The sequence below is a fragment of the Embiotoca jacksoni genome, unplaced genomic scaffold, assembly GCF_022577435.1.
Source record: "Embiotoca jacksoni isolate LCO1_2020_lvr unplaced genomic scaffold, fEmbJac1.0.p SCAF_28, whole genome shotgun sequence".
NCBI classification, from domain to species: domain Eukaryota; kingdom Metazoa; phylum Chordata; class Actinopteri; family Embiotocidae; genus Embiotoca; species Embiotoca jacksoni.
In genome coordinates this window covers 4,082,689-4,102,357 of record NW_027185379.1, presented here as the reverse complement: position 1 = coordinate 4,102,357, position 19,669 = coordinate 4,082,689, and the positions used below count along the sequence as shown (strand labels likewise).

General features: G+C 39.6%; 1 protein-coding gene across 3 annotated transcripts in view; it reads left to right on the top strand.

Moving 5' to 3' along the window:
- Positions 1-9,115: 9,115 nt before the first annotated feature.
- Positions 9,116-19,669, top strand: part of frya (furry homolog a (Drosophila)) — a 42,344-nt gene continuing 31,790 nt past the window's right edge. For 2 of the 3 annotated variants that reach the window (XM_069161253.1, XM_069161252.1), the window contains exons 1-2: positions 11,918-12,972; positions 18,252-18,451. In XM_069161253.1, the coding sequence (XP_069017354.1) occupies positions 12,903-12,972; positions 18,252-18,451 (270 nt within the window). In that variant the 5' untranslated portion in view covers positions 11,918-12,902. Of the gene's footprint in view, positions 9,458-11,917; positions 12,973-18,251; positions 18,452-19,669 lie in introns of those variants that run through there. The other variant, XM_069161251.1, reaches the window with a different exon arrangement.

The window sequence follows — 19,669 nt, the reverse complement described above, 5'->3', positions numbered from 1 at the left end:
GTTTCAGGTTTAGTTGCACCATAAATGCAGATTCATACCTTCATTTACAGACTGTATTATTATCTCACTATGCTTTGATCTCGTCTTCTCATATGCAAACAGCTTTGATGTGCACATTATGTGTTTTGCTGTGGTGGCAGTCGAGTCCATAATGAGGGTGACAGAATAGTTTTAACACCACACTAGATGAGATACTAATGGAAACACGCACCTGTTTTTGCAGCCAGGATATATATATAAAAAAAAAAAAAATAGAGATGCAGTGGAGACGAGCATCAGCTCACAAAATATATAACCACATTTAAAAGCAAAACACAAACATCTAACAAGTGACTGCTGTATTCTGTGAAGTTTGGTCTCATTAGATCTTTTGCTCGCTCTTTGTTGTCCTTCACCATTTAAAATCAGAGCCTCGGTTTTTAAACACAAATACAGTATGTTCAGTACTGAGGATGATGAGTTCTGGGTGCAAACAGTTGTTAATATTGGAGCTGTCCATTTGCCATGTGAGACTTTGGTAACTGTTCAAAAGTCAGTGACTGAAAGTCTTGCTTGGCACTTAAGATGTTGATATAAAAACATATGGAGGAGTTTTTACATCTCCCCAGATCCTGTATTTAAACCGTACAGGATCTCATACACTCTCCATCTGTCTGAAAACTGATAGTTGCACCAACCCCCTGTTTATCAGAATTAAAACCACAGGCCTTTCCAGGTAACTTAAAGATTACCTTACTTGATTAGTATTTATACATATACTGTACACCTCATTTATTTTTCCTCCTTCAAGTAATAACATCACCTGCTGTTTTTAAATATCTCTCCAAGAAACCACCAATAAAGATTTCTCTTTGGAAGGAATTACAAATAGCACAGTCAGCTCCAATTAGTCCACAGCGTTGCTAAACAAAATTTGTTACTCACTCTTGATGGTAATGCAAAGTATGAGAATAAGCTCTATTCAGCCATATAACCGCTGGTTAAGTCTAGATCATAGTCCTAACATAAAGACAAACCTAATCCAAAATCCATCTTTTCTAACATTATGCATCCACTACAAGTCCACGGCAACAAATTGATGCTGTGTCCTTCTTTAAATGGCAGAGCTCACTGAAGCCGCACAGCACATCTGTGGCCCCATCAATATTGTGTAGAATCGTGCAGCTCAGCCCAAACCGTGCAATCAAAAGCATCGCTGCAAGACATTAGAGCTTTGATCCACACACCTGACCTGCTGCTTCAGTGCCTTCTCCATCTGCAGCCAGCTCTCTATGAGAGACAGATCAGTTGTAGTGTAGTCAAGGTTTCAAAGGCGGACCTGTATTCTCCATTAAAAGAGCCAAAGCATGAATCAACGGTCATTCTGTCGAAGACTTTGAGCTGTAGGGCAAGCTGTAAACTTTCAGATTATACCCAGAAATCTCTCAATATGGAGTTGCTTCAGGAGCCGTAGAATACCCCTGAAAATTGTCAACGCAGTATTGAACCTACTACCCTGAAGTGCAACGTGAAGCGTGACTTACTTTGAAGGTGGTTAATGGGATTTTACACATGTATCTGTGGGTCATGGTTTTCACAACTGGTTTATGGAATCTCTTTTTCATTGGTATGCACACTTTCATCTGAGCTAAATACTACCTGCATGTTCATCAAAGCACTAGGAAGTGACAGTCATCCGCATCTTTCTTTACCCTGCGTTTTCTTTATTCCTCAAAAAAAAAAAAAAAAAAAGCCCAGAAAGGAGCACTTGGTCAGAGCTATGGTGCTGAGCTATGCAAGTGCTTTGAATTTTGTGTTTCTTGTGTGCTGTGACATTGATGTGTTATTTCATTGTTGGGTACAGAAATATTATCACCACGGCTCAAATAATCCAGCCAAGAACACCAAGCTCGCTTCAGAAGAAAAAAAAGAAATAGGAAAACATTTTCCAAAGCGTAATCATAAATTTGACAGTATGCATTGCATCAGTGCTAATTTTCTTTTAGGCTTTATACAAGCTGGTTTTACCCAGTTATTTTGATGCACGTCTGTTTATTTAAATCAGATCAAAAATATGTTTTTTTTTTTTTTATGTGTTTTCTTGTGGCGCACCTGGTGCTCTGTAACTCACCAGCACTGTCAAGCTTTGCTTTCATCGTGACAAGCCCTGGTGTGTGTATACAGTTGACAAAGCAATTTTGTTGTTCTCGTCTGAATACAGCTCTTGGGCATTCTATCATCTTGAATCAGTAACATGCTCACCCTGAGTGCTAAAACAGTGACGTCTCTGAAGCTGATGGCCGGCCATTGAAATTCATTCATCCTTGCCAGTGAATCTGCACATCAACAGCTGTGGCTTTTTTCAGGCTTTGTATTTAAACATTACAAAGATATTCAAAAATGATTACACCTTAAATTGTACCTCTGACACATCTTTTAGAGCCAAGAAAGATAGATATGAATAGGATTGCTTTCCATTGTAAACTAAAGAAAACAGGAAGTCCTGTCAAACTGTGCAATTATATTTCCTTGGTCATCTCTTTGAAAATGATTCTCCGTTACACTCTATCACTGTTTTTTGTTCCAAATGTTTATTACTCGTATCGTGTTCTTTGACGCCATCTGCTGGATATGTGCAGACCATCCAAATAATTCCACAGAAAATTCAAAGCAGCAGTCTGGAGTCACTGTTTACTCATATTTCATTTGCATGTCCATGCTTTATTGTATGAGACAATTAACCCTAAATTCTGTCTTCCAGGTCTTCCTTTTATTTCATATTCATATATTGTTGATTTAATACACACGTTCAAGTCCATGCTCCACAAATCAACATGTTGGCGCCCATATCAGCAAATGATTAAATATGACATTCTGAATTTCTAGTGTATAAACGATACGAGATTATGTTCACAATATACATTTATTTAAACAAAGTGACAACTTTTTTTTTTTTTTTTTTTTTTTTTTTTACTTTTACAACAACTAACAACTGGACTGGACTCTCCAAGCTATGTTATATCGCCACCTCACTATTTGTGTTGTTGTTGTTGTTGTTGTTGTTGTTGTTGTTGTTGTGCCCTTTTGGAGCCAGGCTAATATTATGATAAGGTTAATGGACCATTACTTAAACTAGCCCAAAGCAGACTGTCCAGAATTGGGTCAGGTGAGCGTCCTCTTTGTGATGCAGTTCATTTACGGTCGTTGTGAACTGCCCGGATAAACGGGTACGTAAAGGGCATTAAAAAAACATGGTGCACTAGAAAAAGTCACGTGGAAGTAATTGCCCGGTGTACCGGCCCAATTCGAGCACTGCAGGCTTCCCGGAGGGCAGCAGATGTGTTTTAAAGCTGCTAACATGCTACTGAGCCAGGCCTTCATGCGGGTTGAGGAAAGCCAATGCTTTTCATGATTTTCATTATTCAGGAGGACATGAGGAGCAGGGTGGCTGCTGGGGGTGGAGCGTGTCTCTGCAGAGCCGACGGTGGAGGAACACCGACGGAGGGGAGGAGGAGGAGGAGGAGCGCATCTGAACAAGTGGAGCTCCTGGAGAGACTGAGACTTGGATTCACTTCACAAGTGGAGATGGAGCAAGCTGCGAAATAAACTCACCTGCCTTATTTCCAAGGTATTTATTGTCTTTTAAAATGTTGACAAGTCTCTTAAAGTTTATTCAGTTCATCTTGACTGCAGTCCCGTTTTCAAACCAGGAGATAGTTCGCCTTATGCTTCTTTTTCTATGTGTGGTTTTGCAGTATCGTGAGGCCTTTCTTAAACTTGAAATGCAAGTCTGGCCGTAACAGTTGGAGTTATTCGATTCTTGTCAAATCGTGTTTTGGCGGATTGCAATTAAAATCGAGGGCGCGTTGCTGCAGATAAACTCTAACTGTGGGCAAAAAGCCAAAAAACATGTGTTGTTACCCCCCCTATCTATTTACAGGAAACCAACTTTCTTTTAATCTTACCAAATAGTTCCAGAGTCCATTTGTGAGACATCAAAAGAGTGAAGAGTGAAGTTAATCTTTAAACATAGTACTTAAGTACGTTGTCTTCTAGCCTGTATGTGTTTAATCATAGAAAGAACTCCGAATGCAAGTAAGTTTTGTTGAATTTATTGACGCTAAACAGTACCTTGTACAATCATCAAGTGTTATGTTTTTTTTACAGATGCCAGTCTCCTACATGGGACTTTACTTGCACCCTCTGCCTTTGTACCACAAGTTTGTCTCAGGGATGTTAAGGTGGCTGAGTTGACAGCACTGTCATCATCCAGAAAGCTTGAAAGCCTAAAAGGCTGCTGGGAGCTTGTGTGTGTGGAGTTGGGTTGTTCTGGGTTCTCTGGGGTGTTCTGGAGTTTTACCCTTTGTCTAAAACGACATGTGGGTCGTGTGAACTGCAATTATTCCCCCAGTTTGTCCGCAGATTTGAGTATGTGTTTGTCCCTTATTGGATTTTTTTTTTTTTTTTTATGCTGCTGAGTTGTCTTACTTACTGGAGCAACATTTTGCAACACTTGACTTTGGATATGTGCACTTCTCAGCAGAAGTCAGTGGTGACCCTCTGTGTTTGTTTACAACTCATCCACAAGTTTGAACTACATTATTTCATGTTTAGCATAAAAACCGTGGAGCTTATCCTCATTTACAGTTCTGACAATGACAAATATAATTTCTATCATTTACACAATTTAGATTATCCAAAATATTTAGCTTCCCTTCAATTAAAAATACATTTGCAATGAACTTAAATCAACTTTGCTCTTTACAGCAGGCACACAGTGCTGCGTCTTTTATGTATTGCATTAGTCAGAAGTTTGAAGAGCTGTCTTCATTTGGGTATCTATACTGATCCGTCATCACAAGAATGTCACTGTGGCCGTTTGTAGTAATGTGAAGAGACTTTCAGGTGTATAAATGAGTCGCTTTTAACCTAATGCAGCACACACTGTTATTTTGTTTAGTTCTGATTCTGCAAAACAAACAGAACAAACTTATTTGTGCAGAACTGCTCCATAAATAACTTTGACTTTAACTGACTTGATGTTATTTTCACCCCATGAAAATTTGAACTGTGCAATGTTAATGTAGGCCAAAAATGTCATTCACATAAATAGTAATATAAATGGTATTGTCAATTGAGAATATTTTATCGTAAAATTAAGTATTTTCTAAGATAGTTTTAAAATGAATTACCCCCAGAAGAAGCCTACTACATTTTGACATCTTTTGCAGAAAAGCAAAGTACTTGTATAGATTTTCAACCCTCCCTTGTGAGACACAACCCAGCACATTTTCCTTTTTGATATTTCTAATCCCTCTGAGTTACTCGGATAACCCTCTGGGCTATCCACTTGGCAGAAAGGACTCAGATCGATGAAGAACATATACTTTTAACTTGGTGTGCGTACCCTGCTGATATTCACTCTAGTGTTTGTCAGGAGCAATCATTAAGAGGTTTTTTTTTCCTCTGAAGCCAGGCAAACCTGCAGTATTGATGCATAAGAACATAATCACCTCACTGTAACTGGATATGCACAGCGTTCACCTCATCTGGTCCTTTCTTCAGGGAGCCACAGTGGCTTCATGTGTTCGCCATGCAGCACCTCCCTCATCAGGCTGATAATAGGCAGGCGGAACAGGGAACAGGTGCCATTTGTCGACTCGTTTGGAGCCTTTGAATAGTCCTTTTGTGTGCTGACCCAAACCAGACCCAGGGTGCTGTAGATAATAGGTGACCTATTGAATAATTACTCACTGTTGATGCCGTCTTTTTGTCTGTTTTGTTTCCTTAGCGGTGTTATGATGTTGTTTATGTAAAATGTGGAGATGGGTGAATTGAATGGCCAAGATCAGGAGACAATGCCTGACATGTAAATGTTGGGAAAGCCTTGATCCCATGTGGTAATAAGTTGTTATTTCTGCCTGCAAACTTTGTATTTTCTATAACTGTAACCTTTTAACATTATCGGATGCAGGCTTCAAATAAGCCCACTGGGTTTTTTGCTTCTCCCTGCACTGCACTGAATTTTTTTATTTTGTAAAATCTTATGTGTTCTTAATTTGCGCAAAATAAATCAAATCAAAAGACGTTCCACTTAGCATTCAAAATATTTAAAAAGTTTAAAGAGCGCGCTGAAGGAGGTTGAATGTTATGTATTCTTTGAGTGTCAAGAGTAAACAGTTAAGTTGTATGCATTTAAGTGGCAGGTAATACGCACCAATATTTTACTCCTTCAAGTTAAGTGTGTTTTGTGGATGCCATTTGTATCCGGTATCAGGTCCCACAGTGCACTTTCTGTTTTTCTACTTGTTGCATGAGTGTGCTGTTCAAGAGTCCACAAGCATTGTCTGACTTAACCTTCAGCTGGTTTGTGGGAACGTTAGGGCCTGATATCTATCAATTATTCATCATGTTCAGCTCTGCCAGTGCAAATCTAAATGTGTCTCACCATGGAAACAGCCTTCTGGCTCCACCGGAGGGTGTTGGTTTCAACGACTGTGCTGAATCCAACCGTGTTTCTCAGTTCAGGCAGCCCTGCTCTGCTTCACACTCTCATACATGTGAAGAAACCAAAGCGATACACTTGAACATTATCTTTAGGGCCCGAGCACCGATGGTGCGAAAGCCCTATTGTAATTTGGTTCTGTTGTCCAATTTTGGCCTCAGTTTGTTGATTTGAGAATGACCAGAGTTTGGATGGAAGTGTGCATGGTTAATCAAGGCATTTAGTCCTGGTATTTCTTTTATTCCTCCAGAGTGAGGCTTTTTTCTTTTTTCACAAACTGTATGTGTTTTATTGAACTGAAAACTGACAACGGATCAAACTTGTTCATTGATCTGTTCATGTTGATTATCTGTTTAAGCATTCTTCAAATGCATATTATAGTATTATAAGGTCATTTATAGCTTATAAATAAATAGATTTCCAATTTCCTATAATGTAATAAAACACCGCTGTATTATAATATGGTAGATCCAAGTGATATAGCAAATCACTCGTTTAGTTTAGTTCAAACATTTGAAATTTAAAGTTAGATGATGTCCTCCTCACAAATGAAAGAGACTGTCAAATGGCTAAATGCCACAGATAGTGGTTATTGTTGTTTTTTCAATATTCAATACTGAAAATTCAGTTGTTCCGTTTTCCAGACTGAGGGACTTTTACTAACTCCAGTTGTGTTTGTCAATAAACATTATAGATAAATATTATTAGTAAGATATAATTAAATTAAGTCTTAGTTCCTGTACACCTGCATGCATCTCCTGACCCCACTGAATGATAACTGTTATCTCATGGTGAGAGATTATAACTCTGGTAACGGTCAGGTCATACAGTGACTCAAGAAGCAGGTAACTGTTCCTCATGCGTAGGAAAACATAAGCAGCTTAAACTCTAAAACGTTAACTGAAATTATGGAATTACTGACTAAAATGCAGTCAACAACAGTTGACCGCTAGAGGGTGCACTATCACTGTAACATCCTACCATACAGGAGCTACTGAATTTTTTTATTTTTTAAGATTTACATTAATGTAACTACTTTAAATGTAAAAACCTATATTACTGTGAATTCTTGAAATCTTAAAAATGCAACTTAAACCTAAAGTTAGTACCTTTACATTTGTGCATTTTGTGTAATTGCACAAATAAAAAAACTGAGAAAGCTCATTTGAAATTGGACTGAAGAGATTTTCTATGCGACTTGTGTTTTTCTAGTATTTCAGTGCACATATTTATATATAATATATGATTTTTATTTTTTTTAATTTTATTTTCTTGCTGTTAGTCTTATGACTCGAAATCATTCCCTTAAACTCCAAACAGAAAGCACGTTTTTAGATGTTGGGAAGACATGTCTCTGCTTTGCTTATAATTTACTTTGACAGCATGACGGTGTCTTTAAGTGGGTCATGACCAGGCTCATTGGTAGATGTAATTTAGGCTATGTTTACTCTGTGGGAGAGGCGGAGGTATGTTGAATGTACTTTGTTGTTTTTGACAGTTTGACAGAAGGGTGCTGCTGCAGAGGCATTTCATACAAAGTCTTTTCTTTACGCTACCTTTTTCTTTGACGGGTGGTTGAATAGTGACATTACTGCTGGACTCATTACACTGAGGAAAGAAAGTTGTCGCCAGGGGCTCCCTGTTTTGCAATTGTCCCCTGTGACAATATTCAGCCCTGTATGTTCAGCAGACCATGCACTTAGTTATGTTTAGGTGCAATGTTTGACATGTTAATTGTGGCCACGTTGTTTTGTTCAGAGGAACTCTTGGAAAAACGAACATATCAGTGGCATGAATAAGAGTGTATGGGCCGTTTGTTCCATGTTCTTTCGTTTCCTCCTAAAACAGAAAACGCCTTCACGTCACGTACAGTAGATACACAGGGTGTTTGTGTTGCTGATGTAGGTCAGACTTGGAAAAACTGGTTCATGTGGTAGGTGTGTCGAGTTAGTGTTCACTTCAGTGGTTGAAAAAGACTGAATAGAGCATAAAACTGCACGCTGTGTGAACGTTTCTCTCGATTTAAGTCTTAATTTTTCGGTGGTGGTTTCACACCTTTCACCCATTTGCCTGATGTCAACCATAACGAAATAATGCAGTTGGGAGACAGCATGTGCCTCAACACAGAGGACTGAATGTAGAGAAAAATGAGGATTTATGTTTTAGGGTGGATGTGGAGGATATAATTGTTTTTTTCAAACATATCAAAGTAAGAGGAACTTAATTACGCTCAATGTGCTTGTGCTTGTAATGTTTAATGATCATTAAAAAAAAAAAACTTTGTATCTCAATAACATTGCCAGGGGCAAGGCATGTCTATTTAAACATTGATGTGGAGTCTCCAAGACAAATACAGGATATTTATTCAGGACGGCCTCATGGGCATACAGTAGGCAGCGATGTTGTAGCTGTCAGAGTGGCCCCTCTATCCCTCTCCCGCCCTCTTTAGTAATGACTTTTCCCCTCTCTTCTCTGCCTCTTGCCTTTTTTTGCTGAAAAGAGGAGGGGCTGTCTAAGTAATTCAATACCTGTGCGATTCATGAATGTTACTGTAAGTTGCTGAACTCGCCCAGCAAGTGCAGGGGTTAAAACGCATTAGCAGACTGAAGCCGACAACATTGGCTGCATCTCTGCACAGCAGAAATCTTCTGCCCGGCTAGAAGGGGACATTTTTAAAGAGGTTAAAGTAGGAGAGAAATTAAAACCTGCACTAGAAAAAGAGTGGAGGACCGTGCACTGCTTCAAATGACTCCTTCAGGAGAATGAAAGAAGTAGCTGTGGGCTTTCTGCCATCCAACATGTCCTCAGAGGAGAGTGCCGTGAAAGACGTGGCTGAGAGTGAGATGGATTGTTCTGAGGGACTGGATGAGGTTGTCCTGGGGTGCATTCCCAGTCTGGATCCATTCCCACCCAGGGACTTCAGAGGGAAGTTTAAAAAGATGCGCCATAAGAAGAGGCCCACCATTCTTGAAAGTAGGTACTGCTGTGACTCTTTGAAGCGGGGGTAATCGTCTCAAGGATTTTGTTTTTAATCTGTGAGAAATGTGATTTTAGAAAAATGTGGTGCTCAGGCAATACCAGTGTTTCAGCCACTACTGCCATCGCTTTGTGAAAATCCTCACCTCCTCATAGTATTTGTCATAGTTACATAGGAATCTCATGGCTTGTTAATAATGGACTCAGACAATTGGGGAAAACATCACACAATTTATTTTATGTTGAGCTCACTGTCAACAATTACTTTGGTATCTGACCACACTTTAAAAAAGATTCTGTACATCTTATGTCTTCCACAAAATGAGCAACTAGTAAACAGCAACGACTTGAAATAAATGACTTAAATGACTAAAAGGACATGAAAGACCTCATTATGTGAGCAAAACAGAAGAAGAAACTTGGGGCGCCAGGGGCAGAGAAGAGTGTGCTCGAGGGAGTAAAGGGTTTCAACTTGATAACCAAAGAGATGGCTGAAGTGGACAGACATACCTCACATTCCTCACCTTCATCAGAGCTTGATAATGCGTCTAATAAGTGCTTAATGTGTTGGAGCCTTTAAGAGCCCACTTAAAGCCTAATTAAGAAAAGATGATTACAATCATTTTTATAGTCAGGAATGCATGTCTGATTTATTCATGTTCTATTTTGGAGTTTTGAGAGTAAACTTGAAGGCTGAAGAAGCTGCCAGCTGATCAAATCCAGTGTGCCAGCAAAATGTCACTGCTTTACCCAGATAATAGAGATATCCAAGTAAGGTGTTATACTATAAACACTGTATTTAAGTTTCATTAAAGTTGGACTAGGTCGGATATTTTCATGATATCCGCCAGCTTATTCACTGTGTGTATTCTTCTGACCTGCTTTGACAGTTACGATATCTGTAAAGGCTTCACCACTTTATACTACGGTCTCTTCAAATCTCCATGAGAGACATGTCCATTAAGCAAGTTATTTCTGCTTCTCAAGTGATAAGACAAGTGGGACCTGTGTAACTTCTACTTTCACTGTTTTGGATTATTATATTATATAGATTATATTAAGGAGAAAGTTAGTGCCCCAAATAAACACTTTTACTACAGCACCCTTGCAGTGCAAGATTTTTGGAGATAAAGAGTTGATAAAAAAAAAGTTTATTATAGGCCTGAAAGTAAAACTTTAGTTTCGACATGATTTCAGCTACACACCTTTGAAGTCATTTGACTCTCATGAAACAACAGTGTGGTTGGTGTTCATGTGTTTTATTCTTTAATTCATTTAATTTAAATTCGGATGTCTCCATTTCTGCCTCTACTTTGACTTCTTCCTGTTGAGCAGCCTTGTTGAAATAAAATCCAGAATTAGTCATCTGTGGAATTCCATAACTTGTATATGGATATATGGAGTAGTGTAAACAGTTGTAATTATCATCACCATGTTAATTGTTATCAGTGTCAGTATGTGTAGCTGCCTTCTTAATGTCTTTACAAACTGGGGGTCGTGACCAATGAATGATGCCAAAAAGTGAAATACTCGCCAGCAAACATTTAACATTAAAACTGTTTTGAAGTAACTATTTCAACTTTATTTTGAAAAAACAGACACAAATTTGCATCACTGCCAGTATGAAGACCTTAATAGCCTTTAATGTTGTAGTTACAGTATCAGTTGCAACCTCAGAGTCTAATCACATCCTGCTGTTCTTGTTCGTGACCACTCACGGAACCACCTATGTGTTCAATTAGAATTTTGTTAATACAGCAACACAATATGAATTGTTGCATTGCCCCCCCGCCCCTTTTTTTAATGCTGATGTTGTAGATGCTCAGTGTCTTAATCTGTTATGCAGTGTGTTTGTGTCAGGAAATATGTCATAAATCACAACGTCACCTTTCTACACGGTGGTTTATTTATTTTGCGGTATATAAAAAAAAAAAAAAAAAGACTATACAGAAACATACTATAAATTATGTTACAAACAAAAATGCACTACAGACAATAGATTACCACAGGAACACCGGGCAGTACCATCTTGGGTTTAGTCAGGACAACTGAGCCTCTGCAATGCGTGTTTACCAAACACTGCCAGTGCCGGTGATGGCTTCTCCATCACAGAGTGTGTTATGTAATCAAGGTCAAGTGACTGTCGCCTGATGGGACAGACAGAGTTCTGATAGGATTATACTAAGAGCACTGAGAGGCAGTAGAGGAAGGGGGATTGGACGATGCGGTAGTCCATATGGTTAAAGACATGCATCTGCTTTTCCCAAAATATTGTGAATATTGGATTTCATTTTTGCATGTTCATAAAAAGCAGCAGAAACGCTTATTTTCATTTCATTGTAGTTTGGATATGGTAAAAGGAATTTAATGGCATTCATAAAAAAGACAAAAAGGAAAATTCATCTTAAGCCAATTTTTTAAGCAAAATTTCCTCTAACGTGTGGATTTGCTTTTTTCTTCGTTTTATATATTTGTAATTGAAATAGTTTTGAGTTTGAGCTGTTCAAAAGACAAACTAAGCAAGTTTAAAATGTTGCGTTTGTGAACTTTGTGATAGAGATCCTCCATTTCGTGACCCATGTTAGATAAACTGATCAATCCATTGATTGAAAATATAGCAGCTAGCCCGGTGGGTAATAAAAATGATGAGGAGTGGTATCCTATATAAAAAAAAATAAAAAAAAAATGTGTGCCAAAACAAAGGGAATGTACAACATATAATGTAATTTGTATTTGACAGCTGTTTAAATTTGGAGCTGGGAAGAAGAAAACAAGATTACAAGCCATCAGTCAGCTGATGCCCCCTGTGCAGATCCTCTGTCTCCAGCTGATCCCATCTGCATGCTGACCACTTAAGTGTCTCCGTCTTTCTTCTTCTCTCCCAGATGTTCCCTATAATGTGTCATGCTTCCTCCATCTCCTCTGTCAGTGGTGGTGACCAGTCAGATTTTCCCAGTCTTGCTGAAAGACGCACAAGCCCAGCTCTGTCATCATTATCAGGCCCTGCACGCAGACAAACAGTAGTTATTATTAACCGCGCTCCGCTAAGAGGATTGCTTCCTGCACTCTCAGCCTCCGCGCAGTTATTTAAAGGGAGCTTGCATTGCCGCCCACTGCCTGCCACAGCTTTAGAGAGATAGAGAGAGATAGATAGAGAGAGCTAGATAGAGAGAGAGATAGAGAGAGAAAGAGCGAGAGAGAGTGGAGGGAAGGAGAGGGAGAGAGAGAGGGATGATAGCCAAGGACAGGACACAAGAGGAGGGGTAAAGCAGTGCTAGTGTGTTTTCTCAGGGTCTCGTCAGCACAGTATTGTGTGCGTCACTGAGAGGTGACAGCAGGCAATACCTGCTGGTCCCAGCTCTGCTGCTGCTGCTGCTGCTGCTGCTGCTGCTGGAGTGAAACCACAACTAGAAGGGGGACACTCATTTGAAAAGCTGCAGCCATGGCCAGCCAGCAGGACTCCGGCTTCTTTGAAATCAGCATCAAGTCCCTGCTGAAATCGTGGAGTGGAAGTGAGTAGTAGTTCGTCTCTCGTTGTTGTTGATGTCTTGAGCTGACAGAGCTAACTGGCTGAGGAATACTCTACTCTACTGGGAGTATGACTTTGTGGCTTTATTTGTCCTGTCATTGCCTGTGACCAGGACATGCTGCTGCTCATGGAAGACTGAGCTGAGCATTGTTTTATTGTTCAGTATGCCATCAGATGCAATTTGGATGCATCTTATTTGACTATTAATAATAAAGCACCACATGGGAAACAGGTTTTTGCTTGTGTCTTAGCAACAGCCAGATACATAACTAGTGACTGGCGTATGAGGAAGTTGGCCATCATTACAGAGGGACACAATGTCATGGTACAGAATAACATTACTCGGATTGACTTGTGCAGTTTAAACTCCACTGATAGTGATTCTGCATCTGATTTCTGCAACTTTATATTCTCGCTGTATTTCCCTCCAGTCTGTTTGTTGAGTTTCTGGCAGGGTCTAAATAGCTCTTAATAGGTGAGAGGACACAGTAATAGGATTAGTGGAGGTTCAGCTTGGTTGCATGTTCTGTCCAGAGCTCACAGCCTCACTACCTTTCACTGGGCCCAGGAGACTGGGATGACATGCCTTCCTGCTTCTGATCATGGCCTTCATTCTGTTTTATGTGAGACATGAGAGGTGGTCCACAGGGTGGATGCTAAAACCAGCGGAAAAGTGGAAAAACAGGCAGGAAACAGGAAATAGAACCTGAGCAGTTTGATAAAAAAAATTGTTCACCAGTAACTAAGGCAAAATGTGATGTGGCAGTATTTAACATCTAAAGTGAGAAAAGCTTGCAAGTCAGCTGCACCTCGCTGGCAGTGTGGCACCTTGTGTGTATCTACTGAATCTCAATGTAAAGAGATACCACCGAACGTGCTCTCCCTGTTTCACACACTCAACATTGAGCCATCTCCTGATGATGTTGCATAATCCTCACAGTGGGTCACTTTGCTGAAGTGATAAAGGCACAAGCAGTAATTGTAGTGTATCAGCAGAAACACTTAAATGCATTTAACATTTCCATTCAATATGTGATCTCTAATCTCATCTCTCTGCTTCCATTTGCACGAGCTGTTATGCAACCAGATGGCAACACAGACAGTGTGGTTAATAAATATTCATCTAAAAACATTAGGTTGGTAACAGTGCAATTGAACAAATATCTATTTAGTTATGTATTTATTTATTGTTTAAGATATACTGTAAGAAGATGAGGTTTTAATTTGTGCCAACAGTATTGTTTCCCTGCTGTCGGTCAGGGACTGTTTGCACAGTGACAGAGTTAACATCTCAGAACCCTTTCGACACTGGTCTTTAATAAGCCAGTGTGTCCAGCTCTAATAAAACAGTGACAAACAGCAGCACAGAACTGGCATTGTGCAGCAGCGGCATCAGGCCTGGTGTTCAAATTGCCTGAAGGCCAGTCCTCCCATCAACCAATCAGAGCAGGGGATGAGCTGCTGGGAGCCGGGCACAGCAGTTCTCTCCTGATGAGTAGTCAAGCACGCTATTCAGTTTCCATTTCAATTCTCATAAATGCTCTTTTTTTGTTTAATTATTAATCTTTATTCTTTTTACTGTTAATTAAAATGTTAATGTTTAATTGATTTTTGTCTATTTTTTGTCAGTTTCTGTGTTCCATTTGGCCAAATCCTTCTTTCATGTTTTAGCTTCATCTAGCAGTGCAGTGCTTCTGCTCTATTTTTGAGGAGATCAAAAAAAGTATTTCCACAGTAATTTAAATTGTAGCTAGAGGAATCCCTTGTATTTAGTTGGACAGATGCCGGCTTTTTAAAGTGGACTTATGGCCTGACCTGCTCTCTCGCAGCCGGCTGCCGATTCCAGCATAATATCAGTTTGCTAAAACAGAACTGAACATAGTTTGAGACCCGTCATTTTCATCTGCTTTTCACAGAGGTCTGTCATAATTCTCTCACTTTCCCCATTCTTGAGACACTCAAATAGCGAATTTGTGATTATGTTTTAGTTGTTTTAGTTTTAAAATGTTGCTCCATTGGCCACAGCTGTTGCCTCTATTTTGATAAATACTTCAGCAGAAATAGTTCCCGCTTAAACTCCGGAAATCATTTGAGTGGATTTGCAGCATTTATTGTAATAAAAATTATTGGGTATCCATTGAGTATTTTTAGCAAATTAAGTCCTAGATTAAATGGTCTCATAACCATTCACTTTCAATTTATTACATAAATATAGTCATTGGGGCACATCTGGCTAACAGGGAATCTGGTTATTTCCTTTGGCCTAAACCAGCCAACAACATTTTTTGTTTCCTTTTAGTGGATCACTTTTTATTATTCCTAAATCTGGAAGAATAATAAATACATACTGTACAACAGTGGGAGGAAATAATCGTTACATAATTACATAGCATGCAATGCCCACTACTCACTCACAGAAATGCAGTGTCAGTGATTTTTCATACAGAAGCTCAACAAAGTGTTGCTGAATGTCGATATTGGAATTTCTGGTCCAGTTCAGAGGTCAGTGGTATCTAAATATCCACCCACTCTGTTCACAAGCGGCTGCTAAAGTGGCTGTTTACTCAGTGGAAATGTCTCCGTGGACTACATTATTTGTATGTGTGTGTCTGTGTATTTTGGCATATGCGTGCAAGAGAGACACTTACTAGCCTGTTTGCACTGTCCTCCAGGGAGTACCACCATGCTCAGGGTGTTTCCAGCATGGTGATGATGTAATGCATGCTGTGCCCGAGCTCCTTGTTTGCAGAGTCACATGTCACGTCTGAGACTTCGTACAACACCCAAAGCAACAGAAAATGGCTTGATATGCACACTGGTTCCTTTATGTATCTGTTATCTCCAGTTTAGGTCATTGACATGGGAACATTTGAACAAAATAATGAGTTGAATTAATTTTATTAAAAGTGTTGGACCCTGTAAAATGTTTTATAATTCAGATGTACTTGCATACAGACTCTCTGTTGCTGGGAAGTTACTCAAATCTTTGCCTTAATGACTGTAGATCTTCTTCTTTAAAGCCAAAGTTGTCAGTCCACACTTAAAGGGAAGAGTGGTGGAGCTGTGCCAGATCAAGAATGGTGTTTACACTCTGGTTGTCTGTACCTCGTGCTTCAGGATCACAGTTACGCAGGAAAGGGGAGGGCTGCTCTGGCAGTATAGTGTTTACCCCCGGATAAATATAGTCGCACAACTATGCCACCATAGCATGTTGGACCTCATCACTGTGATGTGCCTCAGCTAAAAATTCCCGGCTGACCTTCACTCTTGGACGGCACCGGTTGGTCACAAGGCTAGAGGAAGCCATAGCAGAAGCAGCTCAGAGAGAAAGAGAGGGAGAGAGGGAGAGAGAGAGAGATCTAGAGATTGCGTGGTCTCCCGTACCAAACACTTACTCCCACTTTTTAAAACACACCCGCTGTTGGCTCTGTGCGCCATGGAAACTAAACCCAGGAGGACAGAGCCAGCTGACACACAAGACATGGAAATTGTTGGATTTTACTAGCGAGCGTTTGTCTTGATTCAGGGCAATCCTGGATACCATATCCTCCTTCCCCACTATGGACGGGACAGCTGTGTGCTGGAGTAAGGCCAGCGTCATCAGCTTCATCAAGGGTCTGGGTAGGTGCTGAGTTGCCACGAGTGAGGGAAGCATGTTCTAAAAGCTGTCGAAGGTTGTCACACATGCTGGACATTCCTCGAAAGATGTCCCAATGCTTTGTGTCCTCAAAAGACCTGAAGAAGAAAACTTTTTTTCCTGTACCGAAGCGACTCTCCAGCTTCTATAACGCAGCTTTGTCAGTGCTACATACTCTAAAAGCAAAATGCTGATTGGACATTTGTGTAATATCTCAACTCTCCTTTTGTTCATTTTGTTTGTATTTTCCTTCAGCTGCCTGTGAAGAGGTTTGAGTACAGTTTAGACAATTCATTAAAGCTGTCTTTAACCTCTCAGCCTTTTGAAATGCAGGAAAATCTTTCTGCTTTTTGATTCCTATTTTGGAAAAATAAGCATGAATCATTAAGTGAAAATGCTAATTATCTGAGACTTTGTTTATTACATATTTTAGCTTTTTGTTTAGTCACAGCTTAACTAGATTCATAATGGCAACTGAATTTCAAGCCTTATCCAGCCTTCATATGTTGTATATGATACTCAGGCCTACAGTGGACATTAATTAATCTTTATTAACAGAACAGGCCAATGTCTAAAGATATTTTTATTACACTTTATACAAATAAATACTCTTCTTTCAAAAGTGTTTCAGATTTCTTAACATTTTTCGATAGGTGTGGTGGTCATCTTGGGCTATTTCAGTAATTGTTTACATATTTTTTTAATCTCACATTATTTTAGCCATTCAGCCCTTCATATAACAGTCTCAGAATATGTAGAAAGGTGACATTTATTCTTTAGTCAGTTTCTATAATTTACACAGTAAAGAGACCAAAACCAAAAAGCTAACTATGCTGTCTGGTGTTTGATATATGATTTGGACAGAGGTACAGTAATGTGTACCTGATATAGTGCAGGCTGTACTTCACTGCTGCTGATGTGATTTCTGTTCAGTCATATTTATTACACACACACATACACAACTCTTTTACACTCTCCGAAGCTGAAGAAAATGTGGTTCTAACTGGTAGGCAGTAAATCTATTCTGTCCTCTGAATATTTGACACCAGATTTCTTTGCAGCTGGTGAGTTTGACTTGTGGTTACAAGTTGCCGAGTTTCAGGCTAAATGAAAATGTCGCAGTTCTAATGAGATGTTTGTGTGCATTTCTTTACTATATTTAGCACTTTTGTATCTGGAGGTAGCAGAGTGAAACATGGAAGTAAAATATTAACTTGTGAGTGAGATAATGTTTTTTTTTAGCCTCAGCCATCTGTAATTCAACGTGGGCCACATCATAACACTGGCCGAAGGATGGTCACATGCACAAGATTTTTGCTTCCCTCAAAGGGCAATGACATCTCTGGTACGAGATGAAAACACCAGCTGCCGGCCATGGTGTTTTAATTTCCATATGTACAGTGCAGTAGGAAAGAAAGAGCAGACTCGGGGCAGGCCGGTGCCCTCTGGACAGTCTTACTCAGGAATGCTCGACATGTTCGGAACTTTTTGTCCATGTTTGGAAACTTCTCAGCAATAGCCTCTTTGCTGATCTCTTTCTGTGAACAGAACTGTGGCTGATCCTGTCCCACTCATTTGTGTTTCACTTTACAAAAGTGTTTCCCATCTTGTGCCGTTTTCCACAGCCTCGCCCGTGGGGAACGGATACACTAAACCTCCACTCCCTCCAGTCTGCTGTCCTCAGGGAGAGAAAGGTCCCCCAGCAATGATGCCCATCAGCGTCGACCCGGAGAGCAAGCCGGGCGAGTATGTCCTCAAGAGCCTGTTCGCCAACTTCACCACCATGTCCGAGCACAAGATCCGCATCATCATGGCTGAGCCGCTGGTGAGTGGGCTCCTGAGGTTTACTGTTCTTGGTGTCATGTAGGGATTGGTTGTTATTGATCTGTTTAATTTATGAGCCTGGTAAAACAAAATCAAATTTCCACTGAGGACCCTTTTTTCAGTTAGACAAAAAACAAATATTGAAAAAATAATAATAACCATAACTATCAGGGATTTATTTTCTTGTTGCTGCCCCATTAATCATCTTGTGAGCTCCTGTCGATGTTCTGACTGCAAGATGCGAACCACAATAACGATGTCAGAGAGGAAGCCTGACAGAAAGGCCTGAAATACCTGTTTTGGTTGTAATGAATTACAAACTGGTGGAAGGATTTAGATCCTGTACTTAAAACACTTTAAAAGACTCGTGTACAAGTAAAATAAATCAAAAGTAATGACAGTTACTAAAGGACCCGAAGAAATCTAAGATACATTTTTATCAGGGACTTTTATTTTTTTATTTTTTTTAACGGTCACAATGGCTGTTCAGGATTTTGTTTTGTGACTGATAGCCAATAGTTGCTACAAACTCGATGGGGGATTTACAAATGCTTTCTGTATGTATGATGATTTGTCGATTGATAACTATATATTTGACAGTTAATGTGATGTAAATATAAAATATTTGCTTATTCCAAACTCTCCAAGCTGAGGACTTGAAGCTTTTTGTTCGAGTTCTGGTCTGTTGGTCGGACAGCACAGGACATTTGACAAAATGAAAACTTTAACTCTCGGAAAATAAGATGGACATTTTATACTTTTATCTAATATTATATTGACCAAACAATTAATTAATTAATTGAAAAAAGAAATACCTGATATTTTGATTAGTAAACTACTTGCAGCCTGAATATTATTTGTATGTCTTTCCCTAAATAATCATTTGCATTTGAAACTGACCAATAACCTTGTCTTTTCTAGTTATTGTTTTCTGACTTTGTCTTAATATCGTAACTGAAGATACTGAAAAATGGTCATTTCTGGCAAAGCAGATGAAGGTAAAAGCTGCCAACAAAATCCCCAAGAGACTTTTTGTCCGGTGGAGGTTGGAGCCTGTCGATACTGCCAACAACAGCTGTCATAAATAATTCTGTTGACAGACATTCAGGCAGGTGGGGAAGAGACACTGTGTGTTCATGTGGGCGCCGCTCACCACCTGCTCCGAGAACCATGTTAGTATCGTCCACTGACAAATCAGCTAAAGATGATCAAGTGATGT